This window comes from Pleurodeles waltl, chromosome 11 (genome assembly GCF_031143425.1).
Source record: "Pleurodeles waltl isolate 20211129_DDA chromosome 11, aPleWal1.hap1.20221129, whole genome shotgun sequence".
NCBI lineage: Eukaryota > Metazoa > Chordata > Amphibia > Caudata > Salamandridae > Pleurodeles > Pleurodeles waltl.
In genome coordinates, this window is record NC_090450.1 from 779,913,843 (window position 1) to 779,935,101 (window position 21,259).

At 41.7% G+C, this 21,259-nt stretch overlaps 1 protein-coding gene across 2 annotated transcripts in view; it reads right to left on the bottom strand.

The window, feature by feature from the left end:
- RFC5 (replication factor C subunit 5) overlaps positions 1-21,259 on the bottom strand; it is a 124,015-nt gene that overhangs the window by 37,144 nt on the left and 65,612 nt on the right. For both annotated transcript variants that reach the window (XM_069214499.1, XM_069214500.1), the window contains exons 8-9: positions 18,054-18,183; positions 9,062-9,139 (exon numbers count right to left, since the gene is read on the bottom strand). In XM_069214499.1, the coding sequence (XP_069070600.1) occupies positions 9,062-9,139; positions 18,054-18,183 (208 nt within the window). The remainder of the gene's footprint in view (positions 1-9,061; positions 9,140-18,053; positions 18,184-21,259) is intronic.

Below are 21,259 nucleotides of genomic sequence, written 5' to 3' on the forward strand. Positions count from 1 at the left end.
CTATGGGATTCTGATAGAATCTTGATCCGCTGTTTCTTGAAGGATCAGTCATCCAAACAGGAGTGGCATTTTCTAACATCTGCCTTGGTTGTACAGAGAAAGGGGATGAGAGCAGGCAGACAGAGGCTCAAGAGGGAGACAATACCTTCTGACTGGAAAATTAATTCCTTCTTTTCCCTATGAGTTATGGGAAATTAAGTGCTTGATACAGGTTTTAAAATGGCTGTTTAATAAAATGAAGAAATGTGGCATAATTCTTGCCCGTGTCCTTAATGGAACTGAAGCTTTCCTTGATGAATACTATGAATTTTTTCATTCTTGCGTAACTGCGGCTCTAATGTGTCAGTGGGTGGGGGCCCAGGGGCTCTCATGGTATTGTAGGACCAGAATAAGGCCCTTGGGACTCGCTGCTGATAATTGATGGAGCACAGATGTGCCAGATTTTGGGTGAACCACCACGGCCCTTCGAGGCACCATGGGTGAAATGGTCTTCCAGTGAATGACTGGTGATTTGCAGCTAGTAGGATAGATAAATGACAGTTAGGTGGAATATGTGGTCTTGGAGAAGTTCAATTCACCCTCATAACAGTTTATGCTAGATGGAATATATAAAATTGTACTCCGGAAAAAAGGATTTTTACCCCCATATTTGAGATGTATTTCATTTTTGTACAATACTCCAAAGACCAATGGTGAAAATTCCTGGGGCCCTGTCAAACACAAAACCATGTGCCACTTGCAAAGAAAGCAGGCAGGCTAGTTGAAGATTCTAGAGGGATCCACATCCCCTGTGATCTCAAACACTGCAAGAAATGAGGCTTCTCCAAATGCAAAGGAACCAAAAATGTTTTGAATGAACAGCTGATCACTATTAGTTTCAGGACCCAGAGGAAAAGAAATGGGCAGGAGGTTTCCATATGAGTAATTGGTGGAAGGAGAGAAAAAAAAAAAAAAAAAAAAAAAAAAAAAAATCTTTACTGGATTCTCCGTGCATAGTGTTGTAAGGAAAAGGAACACTGTTCCCAAACCTTGAACCGACATGTTTACTTATGGGCAGATCAACCTTGGGAACAGAAAGGAGGGACACCTTGGCCTCTTCCCAAAATATGTTAGGTCAAGTTAAGACACAATATAATTCAAAACAACAGTTTGGGCCAGGAAGGACATCAAGATAGTCAAATTTGTGAAAAAAGTATGATGGACAAGTTAAATCTAGATATTTAGTTTTACTTGCAGTCAAGATGTGGATGCACGAAAAAAATTCTGTTTACTGGAGCGGGAAAGTGAGAATACTTATTTTGTTTACTCGTTAGAGCACCATGTCTATCTAGTGCATGGAAGGAAGGGGGAGCATCTGATAGACACCAATGACATGTAAGCACTAATAAAACCAAGTGTTAATGTTGGCCTGACACAACTGTAAAAGTACACAGCAGTCAGGCCTTTAATGACCTATTTTATGTTCTGGACCTTTTCAAAGCACATCACACAGTCCACCATCCAACCAAGGTATCACAGAAACCCTTAACACCACCTTATTTTGAATAAAATAAACATTCCAGTCATACTGGCTTACGCAATCACATTGACTCCCCCACACCCTCCCCGATCCTTCTCAGGACAAGTGTCACTATGAAAGCACCTGGCAATCATAAGAAGACAATCAGATACTGAGCGGAGGCATGACTAAGATGAGCAAGTGACGCAAAATCTGCATCACCCACTCTTCATATAAACCTGCCAATAACAGTGGCCGATGTGTGCCATGCTACATAGTCCAGGCCCTCAAGTCACATCATTACATCTGCACTTAAATTGGGGTGCATGACTAACACTCTACATATACAGTGCATACAGCCAGACAACTAGGAAAACACAGAAGCACAGTCCTGTAAGCTCAGGCTTGATCTACCAAGCCAAAAAGTCTTGGATATTCTAGAGTTGTCCATATCATTCCAGCACCTTGCTTCAGGAGTACCTGGAAAGTCAAGCTCATTCACCCTTGTGATCATAATGAATGCAATAAAGAAAACTAAACAGTGCTGATCTCGATTATGCAGGGGCTCAAAAGGTTGCCTTAACTAATCAGTGTGGCAGAGTTGAACTCCCAGGGCGAAGGCCTAACTGGGAAGATGGTGGAAAGGGAGGAAAGCTAGGTTTTCCTATGGCCATCCAGAAAATTAAGCTCTTAGCTGCTGGGCCTTTTTCCACTTCAGTGCTGAGCCCTTTTGTTTGGCTATTTGGGGTAGTTTGCGCTTAGGCGTTCATAACTTTTTGTCCACATAAGCTATCCACACCACGTTTGCGTCCTTTTTTTCCAACATCCTAGAGGATTCTAAAGGTACCCAGAGTTTGTGGGTTCCCCTGGAGGAGATCAAGAAATTAGCCAAAATACAGCGAAAAATTAGTTAAAAAAAAAAAAAAAAAATAAGGGAAAAAAGGGCTGCCGAAGAAGGGGTTTATGGGTTTTCCCCTGAAAATGGCATCAGCAAAGGTTTTGCGGTGCTAAAATCACCATCTTCCCAGCTTTCAAGAACAGGCAGACTTGAAACAGAAAACCCAATTTGTCAACACAATTTTGGCATTTTACTGGGACATACCCATTTTTACTATTTTTTAGTGACCGGAATGGGTGTGAAACCAATGCTGGATCCCTGAAAGATGAACATTTCTGAAAAGTAGACAATATTCTGAATTCAGCAAGGGGTCATTTGCGTAGATCCTACAAGGTTTTCCTACAGAAAATAACAGCAGAAATAAAAAAAAATATTGAAACTGAGCTGAAAAAAAAAAAAAAAAAAAAAAATCTACGTTTTACTCTAACTTTTTCCTGCAATGTCAGATTTTTTTAAAGCAATATACCGTTACATCTGCTGGACTCTTCTCGTTGCGGGGATATTTAGGGCTTGTAGGTTCATCAAGATCACTACGTACCCAGAGCCAATAAATTAGCTGCACAATGCAATGGGTTTTCATTCTATACCGGGTATACAGCAATTCATTTACTGAAATATAAAGAGTGAAAAATATGTATCAAGAAAATCTTTGTATTTCCATGGGCATAAGATAAGATGTTGAGAAGCAGTGGTTATTTGCACATCTCTGAATTCAGGGGTGCCCATACTAGCTTATGAATTACAGGACATTTCTCAAATAGACGTCATTTTTACACACTGTCTTACATTTGGAAGGAAAAAATTTAGAGAAAGACAAAGGGGAATAACACTTGTGCTATTCTGTGTTCCCCCAAGTCTCCCGATAAACATGGTACCTCACTTGCGTGGGTAGGTCTAATGCTCGCGACAGGAAACACAACATGGACACATCACATTTTTACATTCAAATCTGATGTGTTTTTTTCAAAAAGCCTAGCTGTAGATTTTGGCCTCTAGCTCAGCTAGCACCTAGGGAAACCTACCAAACCTGTGCATTTTTTTTAAACTAGACACCTAGGGGAATCCACGATGGGGTGACTTGTGGGGCTCTTGCCAGTTTCTGTTACACAGAATCCTTTGCAAACTTCAATATTTGGCAAAAAAAAAAAAAAAAAAAAAAAACTTTCCTCACATTTCGATGATAGAAAGTTCTGGAATCTGAGAGGGGCCACAAATTTCCTGTCACCCAGTATTCCCCCAAGTCTCCCGAAAAAAATGGTACCTCACTTTTGTGGGTAGGCCTAGTGCCCGCGACAGGAACAGAACACACAACAGTCAATGTTGGTCCTTACATGAGGCAACTGTTGACCCTGGGGTGATCCATTACTGACTCAGGCACTAGGTACAGGGACTGAAGTGGGGTAGTGTTTTTATCAGGACAGGTGAGGAATCACTGGGTGGTAGGAAGTTTGTGGATCCCAGCATATTCCTGTAGTTTCTGTGACAAAAATGCAAGAACAAATAGAGTTTTTATTCAACATTTCAGCTTTGCAGGGTATTCTAGATAAGAAAACTTTGGGGAATCCACACAAGTCACACCTCGGTGGACTCCCCTGGATGTCTAGTTTCCAGAAATGTCTGGGTTTAGTATGTTTCTCTATATGGCCGCTGAGCCCTGGGCCAAAAACACAGGTGCCTGCCTCACAAAACCAGTTTGTTTTGTGATATATAATTTTGATGTCTCCACAATACGATTTGGGCAGTGGAATTTGGGGCTGAACTAAATTGGGGAGCTCCCAAGAGAGCACTCTTTCTCTGCGCTTGCCGCCGCATTCATCTGCCCTCTGGGTTGGGCAACACACTTTTGTCCCGTTGCACAGACTGTGCTTGCGAAGGGACAGCAGGACTGTCCTCATCACATCCCTCATAATAACTGGAAGAGGAGTTATCGAATGGGGCTCCTCTGACTGAAAAATCACTGAGTCTGCGCCATTGTCCTATCCCTCAGATGCTGTCTCAGTATCCAACAGGATCACATCTCTGCTACTGGCTAAACTGTTGCTCTAAAACACTAGCCTACGAAGACAGTCACAAAATTGCTGGTGTGTGTGTGTGATACGTGCAACAGTAGAGGTCACCTTACCTTCGCTTCTTCCCTCAATAAAACTTTATTTCAAGACATTCTAAATGCACCTTGTCACATACCAATCGTCACAGTCTTTAGCACCTCTAGCGCCCAGTCCAACAGTGATTATTGGTGCTCCCACTCCCATGTCCTCCTCCTCGGATTTCCTCACTACCGCCCAGCAAAAGTGCCCTTCATCTCTCCAAAGCCACCCCTCACATACACTTCATTTGTATTATAGCGCAGGTAATGGCTGACTTTACTAATGTACTCAGCTGTTCACATAAAATACAGATTTGCTCTTTGCAGTAGGCATATAAACCTTCTGCGCTTCTTTAGGGCACCAAAACTGCCACTAGACAAAAGTCTGATCATTTTGTAGCAGAAAAATAATCACAAGACTTGACTTTTTTATTGCTGCCTAAAAGCTACAGTTGAAACGCGTCAGTTGAAGTATAGGCATTGCTCTGAAGACGCAAGCTGCAACTGCAAGACAACTGGTGGCTCATATATATACATATACATACATTCACACACACATTTATAGATCACTTATATGTGGGTCTGGTTTTCCTGTTCTGAAGCAGACCCCTTCCCCAGAAGAGTTTAGGGGTTGTCCACGTAGGTTCCTCATCTGTCATCACTTTATCAGCCACACTGGCCTCCACTGAAGGTGGTTTACGAAAAAATCCCTGAAGTATGGTTTTCAGCTTACACCGCCAAACCAGGAAGTGAAATGTGCTGTTGCTAAGCTCCCTGCTTTCTCCCCAGACTCCTTCTGTATAACAGTTGTCATCTCCTTTGTAGAAATAAAAATCTGTCCTCTAAAGGAAACATTCTAGCAATGTGTGTGTCCTACCAGTACTGAATTGTCTGGATAGGCATAAGAATAGGCCTGGGCAAGCTGACTTGGTGTTCATTATCTCCAAGATGAAGAGTTTCCTGTAGAGTCTATTCTACGTTTTATGGATACTGGCTTAAGCATGCCAATCCCCTCTGTGAAGATACACAGACACTCCTTTTTGCTGACAGGCTGCTGCTACCAATGACTGGCACTTTGAGAAAGTTAGAGGGTGACTTCAGTCCCAATGACAGAACCTCTTTAATAGTATGAGCTTATCGTCTGGAGTCTTATGTGCTCAAAGCACATATGGATGTGAAAATACGCATCTTTCATAACTGTAAACCAATCTAGTCTTCCACCGTAGCTCTGTGACTATACAATGTAGGGATATTTACTAGATTTTCGAAGATCCATTTGATCAGCAAATTTTCAGATGTAGGTTGGGAATAATGTTTCAGATTGAGCCATTTTTTTTGCCCAAAAAATATATTTAGAGGACTCTCACCCCTTAATATTTTGAAATCAACTCCACTGCATTCTATTGGATGAATGACTGATCAAACAGGTTCAGAAAAAATAGTCTTAAAAAAAATACGACTTCCCAAAAAAGTGCCCAATGAAATGCACATGTGCTCCTTATGAAGCTCATGCCTTCGTGGTTCTCTTCCATTCCATTTCCAAGTGAGGGAGACTTTCCCTTTTTCTACTGCCATGCAAAAAATCATTTTTGTTTGCCACGCAGTGGGTAAATAAATGCTGCCATCAAGGTGTCCTAGGATTCATGGCCTTGCTCCTCTTATTTAATTTCATCACTAAAAAGTAGAAAGGCACAATAGGAGAATTTAGTAATTTAAGTTGGCAAGTAAGTAGTACTGAACTCGCAGACACCTTGTCTTAACTGGAGACTTTATTCAGTAGGCAGGCACAGGTACAAACATGTACAGGAGTGTTGTGCGTTCATTTTAGAGCCTTGCTTGGGCACACATAATTTGGCTTAGGCTTGCAGCCTGTGCCCCTTTACCTAGTTACATGCTTCATCTTGTTTATTCATTTTAATTCAATTTAGCAAAACTGGCTTGTTTTATTTTACTTATCAGCTGCTGTTCTGCGAAAGTGTTGCTACTGCTTTCCTTGTACTACATTTCACAGTGTACTTTGACCCAAGGCTGCTCAAAGACTGTACAAAGTAATCTATCTAGTATTGCCGCCACAAGAGAGCGCAGCCAGGCTCAACACTTAAGACACATGATCAAGTCAGGCCTGTTTCTCAGAACACAAAACGTTTTATTATAAAAACATCACCTAGGCCAAAGAAGATCAAAGAGGTAATTTCCATACAGAGGATCCAACATAAGCTGTAAGCCACTTCATTGCAACGTTGCTGACCTCAGCCTTGTCTCCACCAGGGGCACATGCTACAAGTAGCAAAGCCCAGATCTAATTGCCAGAGACTGACAAGGAATTTCAAACACATAACGTTCCATGATGTTACTTGAGAGAGGAATGACAGCCTATCCCAGAGTCTATGTATTAATATAGACATACAGCCTGCTGCTGAGGGCTACACAGGTAGCTAAAGGCCCTGACCGTGAGTTATATGCTCTTGCCCGAGGCTCAGGCCTATAACAAGTGAGAGGGCCTTCAGCAACCATTATAGTCTGAGGCAGAATGGCTATAAGGCTATTAGAACATTCCAGTCACGAAGGGTAGAATGTTCAAAATTGAAATAGCAGAAACAGACAAACACTGGAATGCTGGAGCAGAAGGCCTGTACCAGCCAATATAAAACCAGAAGCTATTTCACTTGCCTTCAATTGAGCTCTCACCATTCCAATGTTCTAATGTAGCATGATGATTTTTTTTTCTTCAGGTGTACAGTTTGTTAAGAAAAGAGGCAAGTATAATCACAGCCCCCACCAAGAAATAGGTGGGGGAGTAATACTCTTAAAATTAATCAATATACTACAATATTCTCCGTTTTTTTTTTAACAGCTTTCTACTATCAGATACATGTGTGTACTCTTAGGAGTGCTATAATCTTGGGTTATTGAGCTAATAAATTATGGAAATACTCAAAAAATGTTCTATCTTGGCAGCAATATTGGGCATGCTATGGCATAGGTCCTTTGTTCAGAAGGAAATTATCCTTTATTTTCCTCGGTGCTCTCTTCAGCGTAGTTCTTTAAACCTGCTAAGAACCTCTTCAAGCAGACCAGAATTACGTGCTATCCTAGGTTTATTCTAGGCCACATTGACTGGAATGCCCCTCGCTGATCTGCGCTCCAGATGTGATCACAACATTTAGGAAAGTCCTTAGGACATATTGGTTTTGGTAACTTTGGTGTGATACTAGTGACTGCCATTTCGTTCTTTCCAGTGCTAGGAAGCCTCTGGGAATTACTTTAGGTTTTAAGTATTTTCATTCACTGAAAACTGCCAACTCAGTCTGTTCCTTCCCAGGTTCACGGGTTCAACCACCATTTGTATCCAACATTGGCGATCCAAGCGTTTCCCTGTGGCTATTCTTTGCCAGTATTAGCTCCCAGACTCTGAAGATGTACTTTGTACTCGTATAAATGTAGCTCACAGCGAGGTCAAGGTATCACACCAATATAGTTTGTTAAAAAAATCACAAAGGGTCTTGGATTTCAATTAAATTAACGTTTTACTTTAAATCAATGTTGCTATGTGTTCTTATTTGTATCCTTGCTTAGTTCAGCATACTCACTGCAGCACCTTAGATCAATGTAGGAAAAAAAATATGCCTAAACCCAAGAACCTAGTTTACGGGGAAAGTTAATTCTGGAAAATATTTGCTACAATTCAGCACCTTTTAGCAAAGGTATCAAAATGTGTAGCTGTGCATTACAACTTTATTAATTTTGTTCTCCAACACCGACTGCCACTTGTATTATGCATGCACGGCTAAACCCTTAAAATGTTCAGAACAGAAAAGTCCAGGAAATAATTTAGGACTTCAGTAAGTAGAAAGTTTCTTGTTTGAAGGAAGCTTTTGGAGCATTAGTGGAACATGCAGGCAGAAACCTAACATACACCTAGCTGTACGCCATTAGCTCAGCAGCATTACAATACAAGTCTTCAAAGTCAAGACAGACTGTGGAATATACCTGTGAAATGTATCACTTATTTAGACATACAAGAAATAGCATGATGATTCAATAGATGTTTTTACCGAAAGTCCAATTCCAAATAGACTTAGTTAACACCTCTTCTTACCGGTACTTTGTCCAACCGATCGCCCTGAAAAGAGTGAAGGACTGGAACCTATGGTCTACAACATATTCTTGCTGCTTCAAATGATTCTTCTAGGCTATAATTCTGGCTTGCTGATCAATTTCCAGAAGTAATCTACCGTACTATTTCATAGGGCATAGGTAATTTGCTGCTGCCATTAATGTGTCTACTATCATGGAGTTGTTCTGAAAAAGCTCAAGATCATCCAGGAGGGAATGCAAAATCCAAGACTTCTTTGTGGTAGAAAATCAGGCATATGAATCAACATTCACAATGTTAGAATACTACTTCAAAAGCTTCAATGTTATCGAAATTCTAAGGCCAGCTGGCTTACAATGAAAGTGCCATTCTTAATATTATTTCTCTATCTTTTACACAAACACAAAAACAGTTATAGGCACAGCAAGGTATTACAGTTTTGCTACAATTCAAGAAGAATAAATGGTAGGTAGGCATGAATACCTCTGTGCACAAACAAGTGGACCTCAGTCAAGATGTCATGCAATGCAAGACCTTTCAGAGTCTTCAGCTCCATGATACCTGAACATTGTCAAGGATAATTCATGATAGGAGGACTGTGGGATCAAAAGCATTCAATTAGCTTTTGCAGTACAAATTTTAAAGAATTACACACACACACACACACACACACACACACACACACACACACACACACACACAAAGGCAACAGCAACTACAAACTCGACCTTACAAACAGCTAAAGCATCAGGGGTAGTTATGGTGCAATGGCCAGAGTGCACCAAAACAACAATAGCATGGATAAGAAAATGTTTCCCTCATAAACACGCCAGCTACATTAGACAACACAGCACAAGTAGACCGTAAACAAATCTAGTACACAAAAAACACAGAGCACCAGTACCACCGGTCACACTTCCCTTGCAAATGTGATAAAAGCCTGCTTTAAGTGCTGATCCAGATACCAGTGCAATCACTCTCACAGTTTATGCACCTCTAGAGTAGCAAGATACGGAGGAGCATTGAGAGCTAACAAAAATGATCAGTGAATATATACCTTAAATCAGTGATTCCCAACCTGTGGTCTGGGGACCCCTGGGGGTCCACGAAGCCTCCTCAGGGGGTCCGTGACTGCTTAGAAAATTAAATAATATTAACAGATTAGGTCACTAGCTTACAGTAAGGACACAGTGTGGGGGTCCCCAGATTCCAATAATGATTCAGTGGGGGTCCCCGGGTTTCAGTAATGATAAAGTGGGGGTCCACAGAAGTTGAAAGGTTGGGAACCACTGCCTTAAATTATAAGGTGATTTTTCAAAACCTCTTACCCGGATCTGGTTATTTTATTATAACACTTTAAAGGAATGTAAGAATTGCATTTTGGTTTTATAAGAGAAGTTTTGCCCACTTGTGTGTGCACTGACTACGGTATTAGGCTGCCAGCAAACTGGCTGATGTGTAATTTCATTGTATAATGTGATCATATATGTTGACAGATGTGCATATGGGAGAAAAGCCCATTTGGGCGTAATTCTATTATCATGCAGGCGGACGGAATATTGATCAATATGTAATTTGACTATGGCCCAGAAAGTTTAATGTAGTAGTCAATTTGGTTCAAATAATTATACTATTAATTTTTCACTCCTTTATGGGATCCACGGGGTGAGCTTATATGAGTAATGAATGATAACACTTCAGGATTCAGAAATGGATGTGGAAGAGGAATTATGAATATCACATATTTGCCGGCCTGGAAAGTATGATTTAAATTCTGTAAAATATTAAAAACTCTTAGTAGCAATGGACTGCGTTTTATGCATAAACACAATACCAAGGGTTCAGAATATTGTATGCATTTCAGAAGTTTTGACTGAAAATCAGGACAGTGATCGCTTATTCTAGGATATTGTTTACCCTTGGTTGCCGAACATAGTTTTATACACAAACGTATTACTAATGATTATGGATATTTGAATCGATGAGAAAAGAGGCAATGTTATTGTTTCTAGAACAAAGTGCATGCTCCAAAATGTCAGATCCAGTAGGATGAAAACAATGTGTTAATATGCACTAGACATTTTTCTTTTATTTTTGACAACTGGCATTTGGTTGATTGTGGAGCACAGCCACACGGTGCGTAAGCAAGGCAGTTTTTTGTATGCCTAATAAAACTTGGACACACTGAGTGTTACTCCTTTTCATTGAAAAAAACAGGTTATAGGGAGTAAGTTCAGAACCTAACTATACCGTCCCTGTAGCGTTTTTTTGTTTTAAGTGAATATATATATTACCTAGTGGCGACTGCCACTAAGTAGTTATGGTTAGGACATTTTATATATATATTTTCATTTAAAAAAACAAAGGTTACAGGCATGTTATAGTTTGGTTCTGAATTTACTCGTACAAAACCCCAGAAATTCAGCAGTTTAGAGTTTTTTCAAGTAACTAACTTGCACCCTAAGGTAACTACAACCTGCGCCCTGCCATGCAGTTTTCTTATCAATATCAAATATCAATTATCAAATGTTGCAGTGATAATATCAAAAATGCAACAGGTGTCATCAATTATATTATGTGTGGAGTAATTAGTTGTGCATGACCAAGGCACGAGTTATAGTTACTTTATATAATTAACTATAACTATTGAATTTTTAAGGTTTTGGACGTAACCATAACATCCCAGGAACCTTTGTTTTTTTTTTTCGAGTGAATTCGTTTTTTTTTTTTTTTTTAAACGCAAAGTAATTTTAACTACTATACGTTATCCAACCATCGCTCAGCATGGGCTTTGGCCGTGTAGGATTAGGGTTGGCTGCAAGGCCATGCCTGAGGCTAGGTCCTGCAGCCAAGCCCTTATAACCACTGAAACCCGCGCCGCACACAGCCTTTGGCTGTGCGCAGCAGGGGTTGGCAACAGGGCCCGTCTCTGTCCGTGGATCAGTGAGTGGGTGTCTGAGTGGGTCTGAAAGTGGGAGTCTATGAGTGGGTCCATGAATGTCTGATGGGTGTGTGAATGTATGCATGAGTCTGAGTGCATGTATGAGTTAATTAATTAGAGAATAAATGCTTATTTGCAAATGTTCCTGAATAATCTTGATTATTCACAAATATTCTCGAATATCGCGCAAGGTGAAGAAAAATAATGTTAAACCCATGATTTGACCCTCAAAATACCCCTCTCTCAAACCCCTGGGGTCAGGGTACCTCCACCCTGGCCCCTTATGCTACTTTTCATTTTATTTTTCAACCCCGGGGATCGTAACCTGGGACCTTAAAATGGTGGCGGCAACTTTCTGTTCGGGTGGAGACCAGCCAACTACAGCGCTTCTATTCGTGCACACATTTACAAATATTCACAATTATTTGTGACCTCCGATATACAAATTTGAATTTTCTTTAGCTTCTAGTAAATTACTGAAAGGATTCACACCATATAACCAAAAGCACAGTCTGCGGAACAACATCTAGCTTTCAGCCAAATTTGGTGTCATTCTGTCCAGCGGTCCAGGCTGTAGTTGTGTTCAAAACTCATCCAGAAATTAAAGTGGGAAACGCTTGTCCCCTCCCCCCGCCCCAGCATACTTTTTTTTGGGAATGTTTCGTCAAGATCTGTCAAAAAGTGTTTTTTTCCTATGGAAACATGGGTCCTAACTATAACTACCTACTGGCAACGGCCAGCAGGAGCTATATATGCACACAGTAAAATTAAAAGGCCTTGGCTAACAGACCCAAAAAGGAGAGTTGTCCATAACATGCTAGAGACCACACCTGCTGTGCTGATGATTTTGAGCACACAGCCATAGGGACAGCATACCCCTATTTTCACAGACACCATCCTCCTTGGACTAGTGGGGTTGGTGCCCCGGCAATATTTCATACAAGCAATGACAAAGCTAATATTTCTGTCATTAATAGTCTATGCACATTTGTGCATGCTTGCATGTGAGTGCATTGCTATTTTAAAGTCAGAAGTACTGGCTTTACCAAATGCTTGTTTATTACTATCGCTTTTCATGATTTTTGTTTACAGCTCCAACCTATTTATATCTTTTCCTCCCCACCCTCAGTAAAGCAATCCCCGTCCAGTTTATTTTTGACTGTCACGGTTGTATGTGCACTACGCACATTTTGCAAGATCGCCATTAACTGAAGTGTTCACTTGGATTCGATTATGTTTGACACTTCGGGTAGAACAATCTTTAGCTTCTGTGGCATGTCCTGATAACCACAACCAAGAGTATTGTGAGCCAAAGTATCACTCACCATATGACCTATACATAGGACATCAGGTCACATCCAAGTACATCACTTCATTTTACATCTTTGTACACTACAGTGCCTCCAAAGGCATAACAGCAAAGCGCAGAACAGCAAATCAGAGAAAACCAAATGGCAGTACAACACATTATTGCACATCGCTGAATACTACAGTGCATCATATTACAATATGTCATATCACTTTGGTTTATATTACAATACATCTGAGCACAGCACATCATAGCAGAAAGCATCAGCACAGCATACTACACAACCTGGAATCACACCATCGCATAAAAGAGTGCAATACAGAACCTCCTGTGGCATTATTTTGCAGTACAGCAAGTTGCCAAACAGAAAAGTGCATTGCAATACAGCACACCATAGGACATAATGCCATACAACAGATGATTACTTAGCAGCGCCTCAAGCACGTGGCAGCAGAACACAGCACATGATAACATCACAGCTCACCACTGGGTACCCTGACATATCAAATTCAACAACATCACACTGCACCATAGCACACCATGGCACGGTACATAAGAGCAAAGCACACCCCCAAATGACATCACCGCATACTGGAGCACACCAGATGACATCATTGCACATTACATCAAAGTACGTAGATAACATTGAGACACATTCAGAGCCAGCACGGCATATCACAGCACATCACAAAGATCCACAGAAAAAAAGCACACCAAACCACCCCCAGAAAATAAACAACAATATTGGAACACCTCAATTTGGAACATCACACATCAGCCAAGAACAATGCAAAACATCGCTAAAAAGGTCACAGCAATAGACCTCACAAAATAAGATAACAAATGAGAACATCCCATCATTACCTAACAGCATATAGCGGCATGGCGCCACAGATTATATCACCAGAAATCACAGCAGCATAGTGGTCCAAATGACTGCACCGCATATCACAGCATCCAAGATACCATCACAACATATTACATTACAAAGCATCACATCCAAACACAAAGCACTGCAGCATACCACACAATAACCCGAAACAGCACACCACATGGAATTACAGTACAGCACTACAAGGCACAGAAAGTAACAACAGCACAAGCATTTCCTTCATGGCAAGGTACAGCTAGGGAGAGCACATTACATCACAACACATCGGAAAACAGGTCAGGTCAGAGCACATCACATTACACACCAAAGCATATGCGCCACATGAGGCTACAGCACCGCATTAACTTTCATAGAGCATATCACACAAAACACCAGACCAAATAAAAGTACCACAATCCTACATATTAAAGCATAGTACAGTAAATTGCATCACCACTCATCACAATACAAAACTAGAATAATATAAAAATATACAACCAATGCACCGGACTAGGAATGATTAAACAACAAAACTCCAAGGACAGTCGTGTACTAAAGGGAAGAGTTAAACTGCGAGACACGCAGAGAGAAAAAGCCCTGGCAAAAACTGTTTCAGGAATCGAGTTGCCAAACAAACCCCATACAAACCTTGTTGTGGGCCTGCTCTGTCTCGGAGGAGGATCCCTGCATGCAAGACAGGCCGACAATTTGAAAAGCATACAACGGAGGAAACTAAATCGAATCATTGGCAATCATTAGGCTTCTCTTTACTGTGCTAAAGCATGCAAAAATAAACATGCAGAACTGCGCGCTAGTGTATGCCTGTATTTGTATAATTTAGCTGCCTATTTCAGCACGTTAAAGAATGTGATGGGGCTCAAAAACAGAAAGGGGTCTCGAATCCAATTATTCTTAGAAATTGAACTACGTAGCCATTCCCTAAAGATCCAGTGAGTAATTATTGGAACATCTTCCCAGTGTGGCTAAGGGGGGTAGGGGAGGAATGTGCCAGGAAAGCGCATGAGGCAGGCCGTGGGCATAATGTAGTTTTATGTACAAAAGCACTTAACACTTAATAAATAAAAAAAGATGCAGATAGGTGCTGAAACAACATGATCGCAACTCGTAGCCAGGGGCGTAGGAGACACTAAATTTCTGGGGGGGGACAGGGACAACCTTGAGGTGGGCCCCCTGCACAAAGTTTGCACACAGAAGGGTTGCTGTGTGGGGTGGAGGGGGGGTAGATAGGGGAAGGGGATCACTTCCAGTCGAGTCCTGTGAGGCCTGCAATTCCCTGTCTGCTAGACCCTTTGCTGCCTGTTAGACAGCGACAGGCTCTGTGCTGCTGTTCGCCTGTGTGAAGTCCTATGAGGCCTGTGCTGCCTGCTGGGTACAGTGCTTCCTGTTGATTCCTGTGCTGCCTGCCATGCACTGTGCTGCCTGTTGGGAGCTTTCTTTCTTGTCAGGCTGTGTCAATGTCTGGGTCCCCGCCTGCCTATGAAGGCCAGTAAGGCCTATGATTGCTGCTAGGTCCTTCTCTGACTGTCAAGTGGCAGTCTCTGTGCTGCCACCTTCCTGTGAACTGCTGTGCTGTCTGACATGGCCGGCCTTAGTGCTGGTGGCGCCCTGTGCGACATTGTTTGTTGGCACCCCCCCAGTGACCACCTCTGCCACGGATTTCCTCACTACTATCCATCACCACTCTCTCTCAGATGCATTTCATTAGTTTTATAGCACCACTCATACCAGGAAATATCCCTTACAACGCAATGCAATGCAATGCAATGACCACACAGCCATTGCCACAGATATGGGTCTAGCACACATGCCTTTACCACACATGTCTTTACCACGCATATGCGTGGTTACAGCATAGAGAGCAGTCTAGCAGTCTGGGTGGAACAGGAAGAAGTAGAGAAGAGAGAGGTAAGTAGGGCTGTGGCAGGGTTTAGGGTGGGAGGTTGGGGTCATTTTTAGGATAGGGTAGGGTCAGGGTAGATTTTAGGACAGGGTGGGGTAGGTTTTAGGGTTCAGGACAAAGGCCTGGGGGACAAGTAGCTTTTAGGACAGTATGGGGTACGTTTTAGGGGACAGGGTGGGGGTTATGTAGTATTTAGGACAGAGCGGGGTAGGTTTTAGGGTTCAGGTTGGGGGCAGGAGCATCAAGGTAGTTTTTAGGGCAGTTCAGGGTAGGTTTTAGGGTTCAGAGTGGGGGTCGGGTCGTTTTTAGGACAGGGCAAGGTTACTTTTAGGGCTCAGGGCTGGGGGGGTTAGGGATCAGGGCAGAGGCAGTTTTAAGTGCTTGGGCGGGGTGGAGTATGGTATCAGGTGTAAGGGAGCAGGGCGGGGAGAATTTACCACGCATGTTCCTTCACCAAAAATGCTTTTACAACAACATTTGTTGTAAAGGCATGCGTAGTAAAGACACGTCGTTGTTGAGACCACCTTGTTAAGGCATGCATGATATAAGCATGTCTTGTTCCATCATTCAGCCCTCATACCAGTCTAGGGTGTCAAAGCACTTTACATCACACAGACATTACGCAGAGACAATCATCATGTGTGTGTAAATCAGTGTATATGAAATGTTACATAAGACAGAGGACTACAAGGTGTAGGTGTCACAGGTCATCCATACTGGTAGCAGGTAAAGTTTAAGAGTGCTTTATCTGGAGAAGCGCAAACTCTGAATTTAAAACATAACACAATGGTTCAATAATAAGAATTGATTTGCGCTCAAATTAACTTGTTTTGCAACATTAAGTTAATGAAAAAGTGAGGGGAAATCATAACGCTCTAATCTATACCTTGATGTTTGCATGCAGCTCTTTAATGAATTAATTGCTCACTGTTATATATTCAGTTTTAATTTATAACTTGCGGGGGAGAAAAAAAGGAGCTCTCTGATGTAGGAAGCTTGCCTAGTGTGTGGTGAGTACCTATGGTATTATCACCTTATCCAAGGTCCAGGTATCCCCTTATTAGTGAAGTTTAGGCAGTGTGTAGAAGCCAGGCTGCTGTCTATAGGGTTCGATCTTCAAGGGACAGGAAGGTCGGGCTCAGGAGGGAGGGGATGCAGACACCAATCAACAAAGGGCCTCTCTCATCTCCCTTTGTTCTCAGAAGTGCATACTGCAGGCAGCTGATGGCAAGGTGAGAAGGAATCCCTTGTGTGCTGCAGCACAACAAAAGGACAGAGGGCGAGTGTCCTGGAGGCTGGTCACAGGTCAAGTGCAGGGCCAGTATAGGTTGCGCTTTCATGCGCTAATGGCCCTGCGAATTACGGAAAAGAAGGGAAAACTCTTCTGTCCCCTCATCCCCCCCCACCCTTGTCCCCCGTGTCACCCCCACTCCAAAATCTGGGGGGAACATATCCCCTGCGTCCCCCACACTTCCTACGCCCATGCTCGTAGCAGCATGACCACTGAAAATGAAATCAACAAGCCAGCACACAAACCATACACCTGGCTGGGAGGTTGCCATCTCTAAGTGGAGACTTTCATACAATAGCAGATTCAAACTTTGATACACTACAGTACAACTCCTTATACGTTTAACAGCCACACGGGTAAAGGCCCTGGGATGTATAAAATAACAAATCTGGCGCTGATGGGGCCAAGAGGTGGGTCTGTACTGAGTTACAGATAAGGGCTGGAGTTCACTTGTTATGGAAACTGCATAACAGCGGGTGAGCGAAAGGGCCTGGAGGTGAGCTAGCAATGAAGTCTAATTGAGGTGAAAATGCATATTTCTGATATTTCAAAAATCTGACACATTGATTCACCAGTCGCTCGTACAGAAGAAGACTATTTTCTCTGTGTGACGAAATTGTTCTTGAGCAGAATGCCATCAATCACGCAAAATTTAATGGCTGACCTGGGCTGCGCTGCCTCTTATGCTTCATGGGGGCAGAACCAAAATGTGAACGACAGTTCAATAGACAAATGGATGAGCAGCGCTAAGCAAACGTCCCCGTTTTTGTGTGTGTGTGTGTGTGTGTGTGTATCTAAATATATTTTTTAAGATTTTTTTTTTTTTCAATAAACAAAAAGGCACTGGCTGCCGCCAGAACCTCAAAAAAAAAAACAGGGATGCAAAAATCCGTAGTGTGGAGGCACAAGGAAGGCCAAAACAGCAAATAACTACCACATTTCAAAGAGCTCCATCTATAATACAGTCACGAGAAAGGAAAGGAAGGAAGGAAATAATTTTTTTTAAAAAAAAGTAAAATTGATGACTCAAAGGCCGGAGTGAATTGCACCAAGCATTATACATTCTTCTTTACGTCCTCCCAAACACAATCTACTCCCATCTATAGCACAAATCTTGACCTACAACGCAAGTGTAAGGATACTCTTGTAAGCAGATGTAAAGTCCTTATTGAGCATCCAATTTAAGATGTTGGCAATGTCAGATTTCAGTGGGTGACCGGTACAAGTGTAAACGTTGTGCTCTGTGACCGATCCATATGCCATAGCAGTACTCTGCAAAAAAAAAATAAGAAAGGACATTAAACCAGTTTATTTTTATCTTTCATGCAAAAAGCAAAACGGGCAACAGAGACTAAAATGAAAGCAAGTAAATCTTTTGAGTCACTGCATAATACAAGATTCTATTTATAAAAAAATAAAAATAAAAAAAATGAATTGTGTTGTACCTTTCGAAGACAAAACGCAGAATGTGTGTGTATGTATATATATATATATATATATACACACACACACACACACACACACACACATAAATAAACACACACACACACCTCTCATAACACAAAGGTTAAAATAACCTGCATACTAAAGATATTTGTACTCAATCCTTGAGCAACTTGGAACCTACATGTACATGTTTTCTAGCACATTTTTCTAAAAACATTCGAAGCACATGTGCTTTCTGAATGAATACACGTGTCACTGTTTCCTCACCAATGCTTAGCCCACCAATTGCCTTCAACAGCTCAATGGTCTATAAACAAGTCGTTTTCCAACTCTACTTTTGCTGGTACCTTGGATGTTAGTCAAGTTTTTGTACATCGGTGAAGAGCAGCTTAATGTTGCATGTACTTGCTGCAGCGCTAAAACACGGTTGACGGTGAATAACTGATATTCAAAATGGACTCTTGAGACTCGGACTGCTGAATAATCGCTAACGCAAAGAGAGTAGGATAGGGAAATGCTACAGAGACACTAGAGCCCCAACCGCAAAAGTAATTGTTGGATTGTTTGCAAGTGTCGTAGTTTTCCTTTGTGTGGGTAGTGGTAGAAATAAAATATTTCTCTTTTTTAGATTATGCATACAAATAGGGGCTTTTAGGCTGAAGTCTTCATCAGTCATTGGTCTAATATACTGTCATTCACAATTTAATCCACCATAGCATATAGCATGCTTCAGTTATCAGCTCCTCTTAGCCGGAGTCTCATTTTCAATAGTGCACTTCAGTGCCCGAGCTCCTTGGCAAGCATCTCCTTTCATTTAATTCTATTACTTAATTTATTGGGCTTTGACCCCATTAGCCTCTTAACAGTGGCTTGCTGCTGCGGTCCACATACCAGATATAAAATAAGTCTTCGCCTGGCTGCTTAAAAAAATTGGACAGATTGCGGCTAACTATGCTGTCCCATTTGCTACGTTTTTACGTAAGAGTGGCGAGGAAGGGTAAAATGGGATAGCAGAGCGATGCACCTTTTTAACTGGATAGATACTCTAGAGTCGAACATTTTCATGTAGTACTTCAGATATGTCGGAGGAGTAGGTCAGTCGTCTCAGACATTTTTAGGCAGAAATTCTCCTTAAACATGTGTTCTTACGCATCCATTATACGATGATCTAAACCGTTTTTAGGGTCGAGCCTGCGTCGCATGCGTTTCGCTTGAGAGACACTTTAGGAGTCAGTGTCAGTGTCTTTCATTGGTTCATGGGCTTGCCTGTTAAAATCTGCTTGCTTTCATTAGTGGAAGGCATGCATAAGTCATGCCTTTTCCGGTGGTTAGCTCTCCTCGAGCGCAGCAACCAAGTACTGAAAACATGCGCGGCTCGTTGTTTCCCGTCAGGTTTGTGGACTACTTTTTATCTTTTGTTCGCAGCGCGATCTCGCTGGGCAGAAGTCGAGCGCTTTGCATGACATCGACCCTGTTACGTAGTTAATTGCACTTTTGCCGGTTACATAGATAATTGCACTTTTGCCTATAGGTTTCACTAAAAGTGAACTGTAGCAGCATGATCGCGCTGTTTTTTTCCATTCAACGTGGTAAGAAAAATCCGGTTGGGAGTTTACAACTGCTAATAGCTGTAACTCGGAGAAATGCGAGGCCCTATTGCACTGCAAATGCTTGTTTTTTGAAGCAGTGTATATTGGTATTTACTACACCGGAGTAAGCACAGTAGTGAGCCAAACTAATGTGCTGCAAGCCAAGAATGAGCTAATGAAATTGCTAATGCGATCCAATGCTGGAGATTGACATCCTTCCTGCATATCTATGGGTTATAAAGGTCCATAAGGAAAAATGCTCCCGTTACTCAGCTAGTCAGTTATCGCCCTTGAGTTTTATGTATGGACAGCCAGCTGGCAGCATGGAATGAGCACAGGTAGTCAAATTATTTCAACTTCCACTTAAGGAAAAACCAAAAGACACCGTCCAGGAGAAAATGAATATAAACCTAACAAAGTAACACAGATTTAAGATTAAAAACAAACTATGGAGGTCTAATTTGTATAGTGAAACTGATGGGTGTAATAAAATAAAGATACATGTCCACCTTGTAACAGTAGCCCTGTTTACCTTTCCGGCCACCTTCAGCGTGGAAGAAACAGTTACAACTTAATTTAATTATCTCAAAGTTACAGGGGGTTATGGACAGGAGCTCCAGAGTTACCGCCCAGACAATGTGCAATTATCTGTTGGAATCAAAAGGTAGAAACAGTATACTAGTTCACCTTTGGGCAGCTTCTGAACAGCGTACATACTTGATGACTAGCCAGTCTTATTTCGCAGCAGGCTCAGGGCACAAAGTTTAATGAGATGCACAGAGTATTAGTGTGTTGAAATGACCACCTAGTGAAACAATACTGCCACTGAATGTTCCTTATTATATCGCATCCCATGTTTGTTCTTGCTTCATCATTTAGTTACGCCTGTAGCATAATTTGGTTCTCCATTAATATAACTTGTGTGGTCCTGGTCTTCGTTTATGCTGTACTGACGATGTCTGAACTCACTACTGAGGCACAAAAAAAAGAATTCATTCCAGGCATTTTCAAAACACAACTGTGAAATGACATCCTACATGTACGTTTATAAGGAGTAACAAAAGTCTAGCTGTTAAATAACTATGTCCATATGAAACTTTTTTGAATTAGGCAGGAAATGGTTTCTTGTCATCTTCGATCATTATTTTTATTTCTTCTACACACTGACAAGTCCTAGCAGTCTTTCACATGCTACCAGTAGTCAGTTACATTAGGAATAATGGCTATCATGTGTTGTGCAGTTTAAATACAGCCCTCTGCTTAGTCCCTGATACCCTCCTATAACATTGCCTTCTTCATCCTTCTTCTTTGTC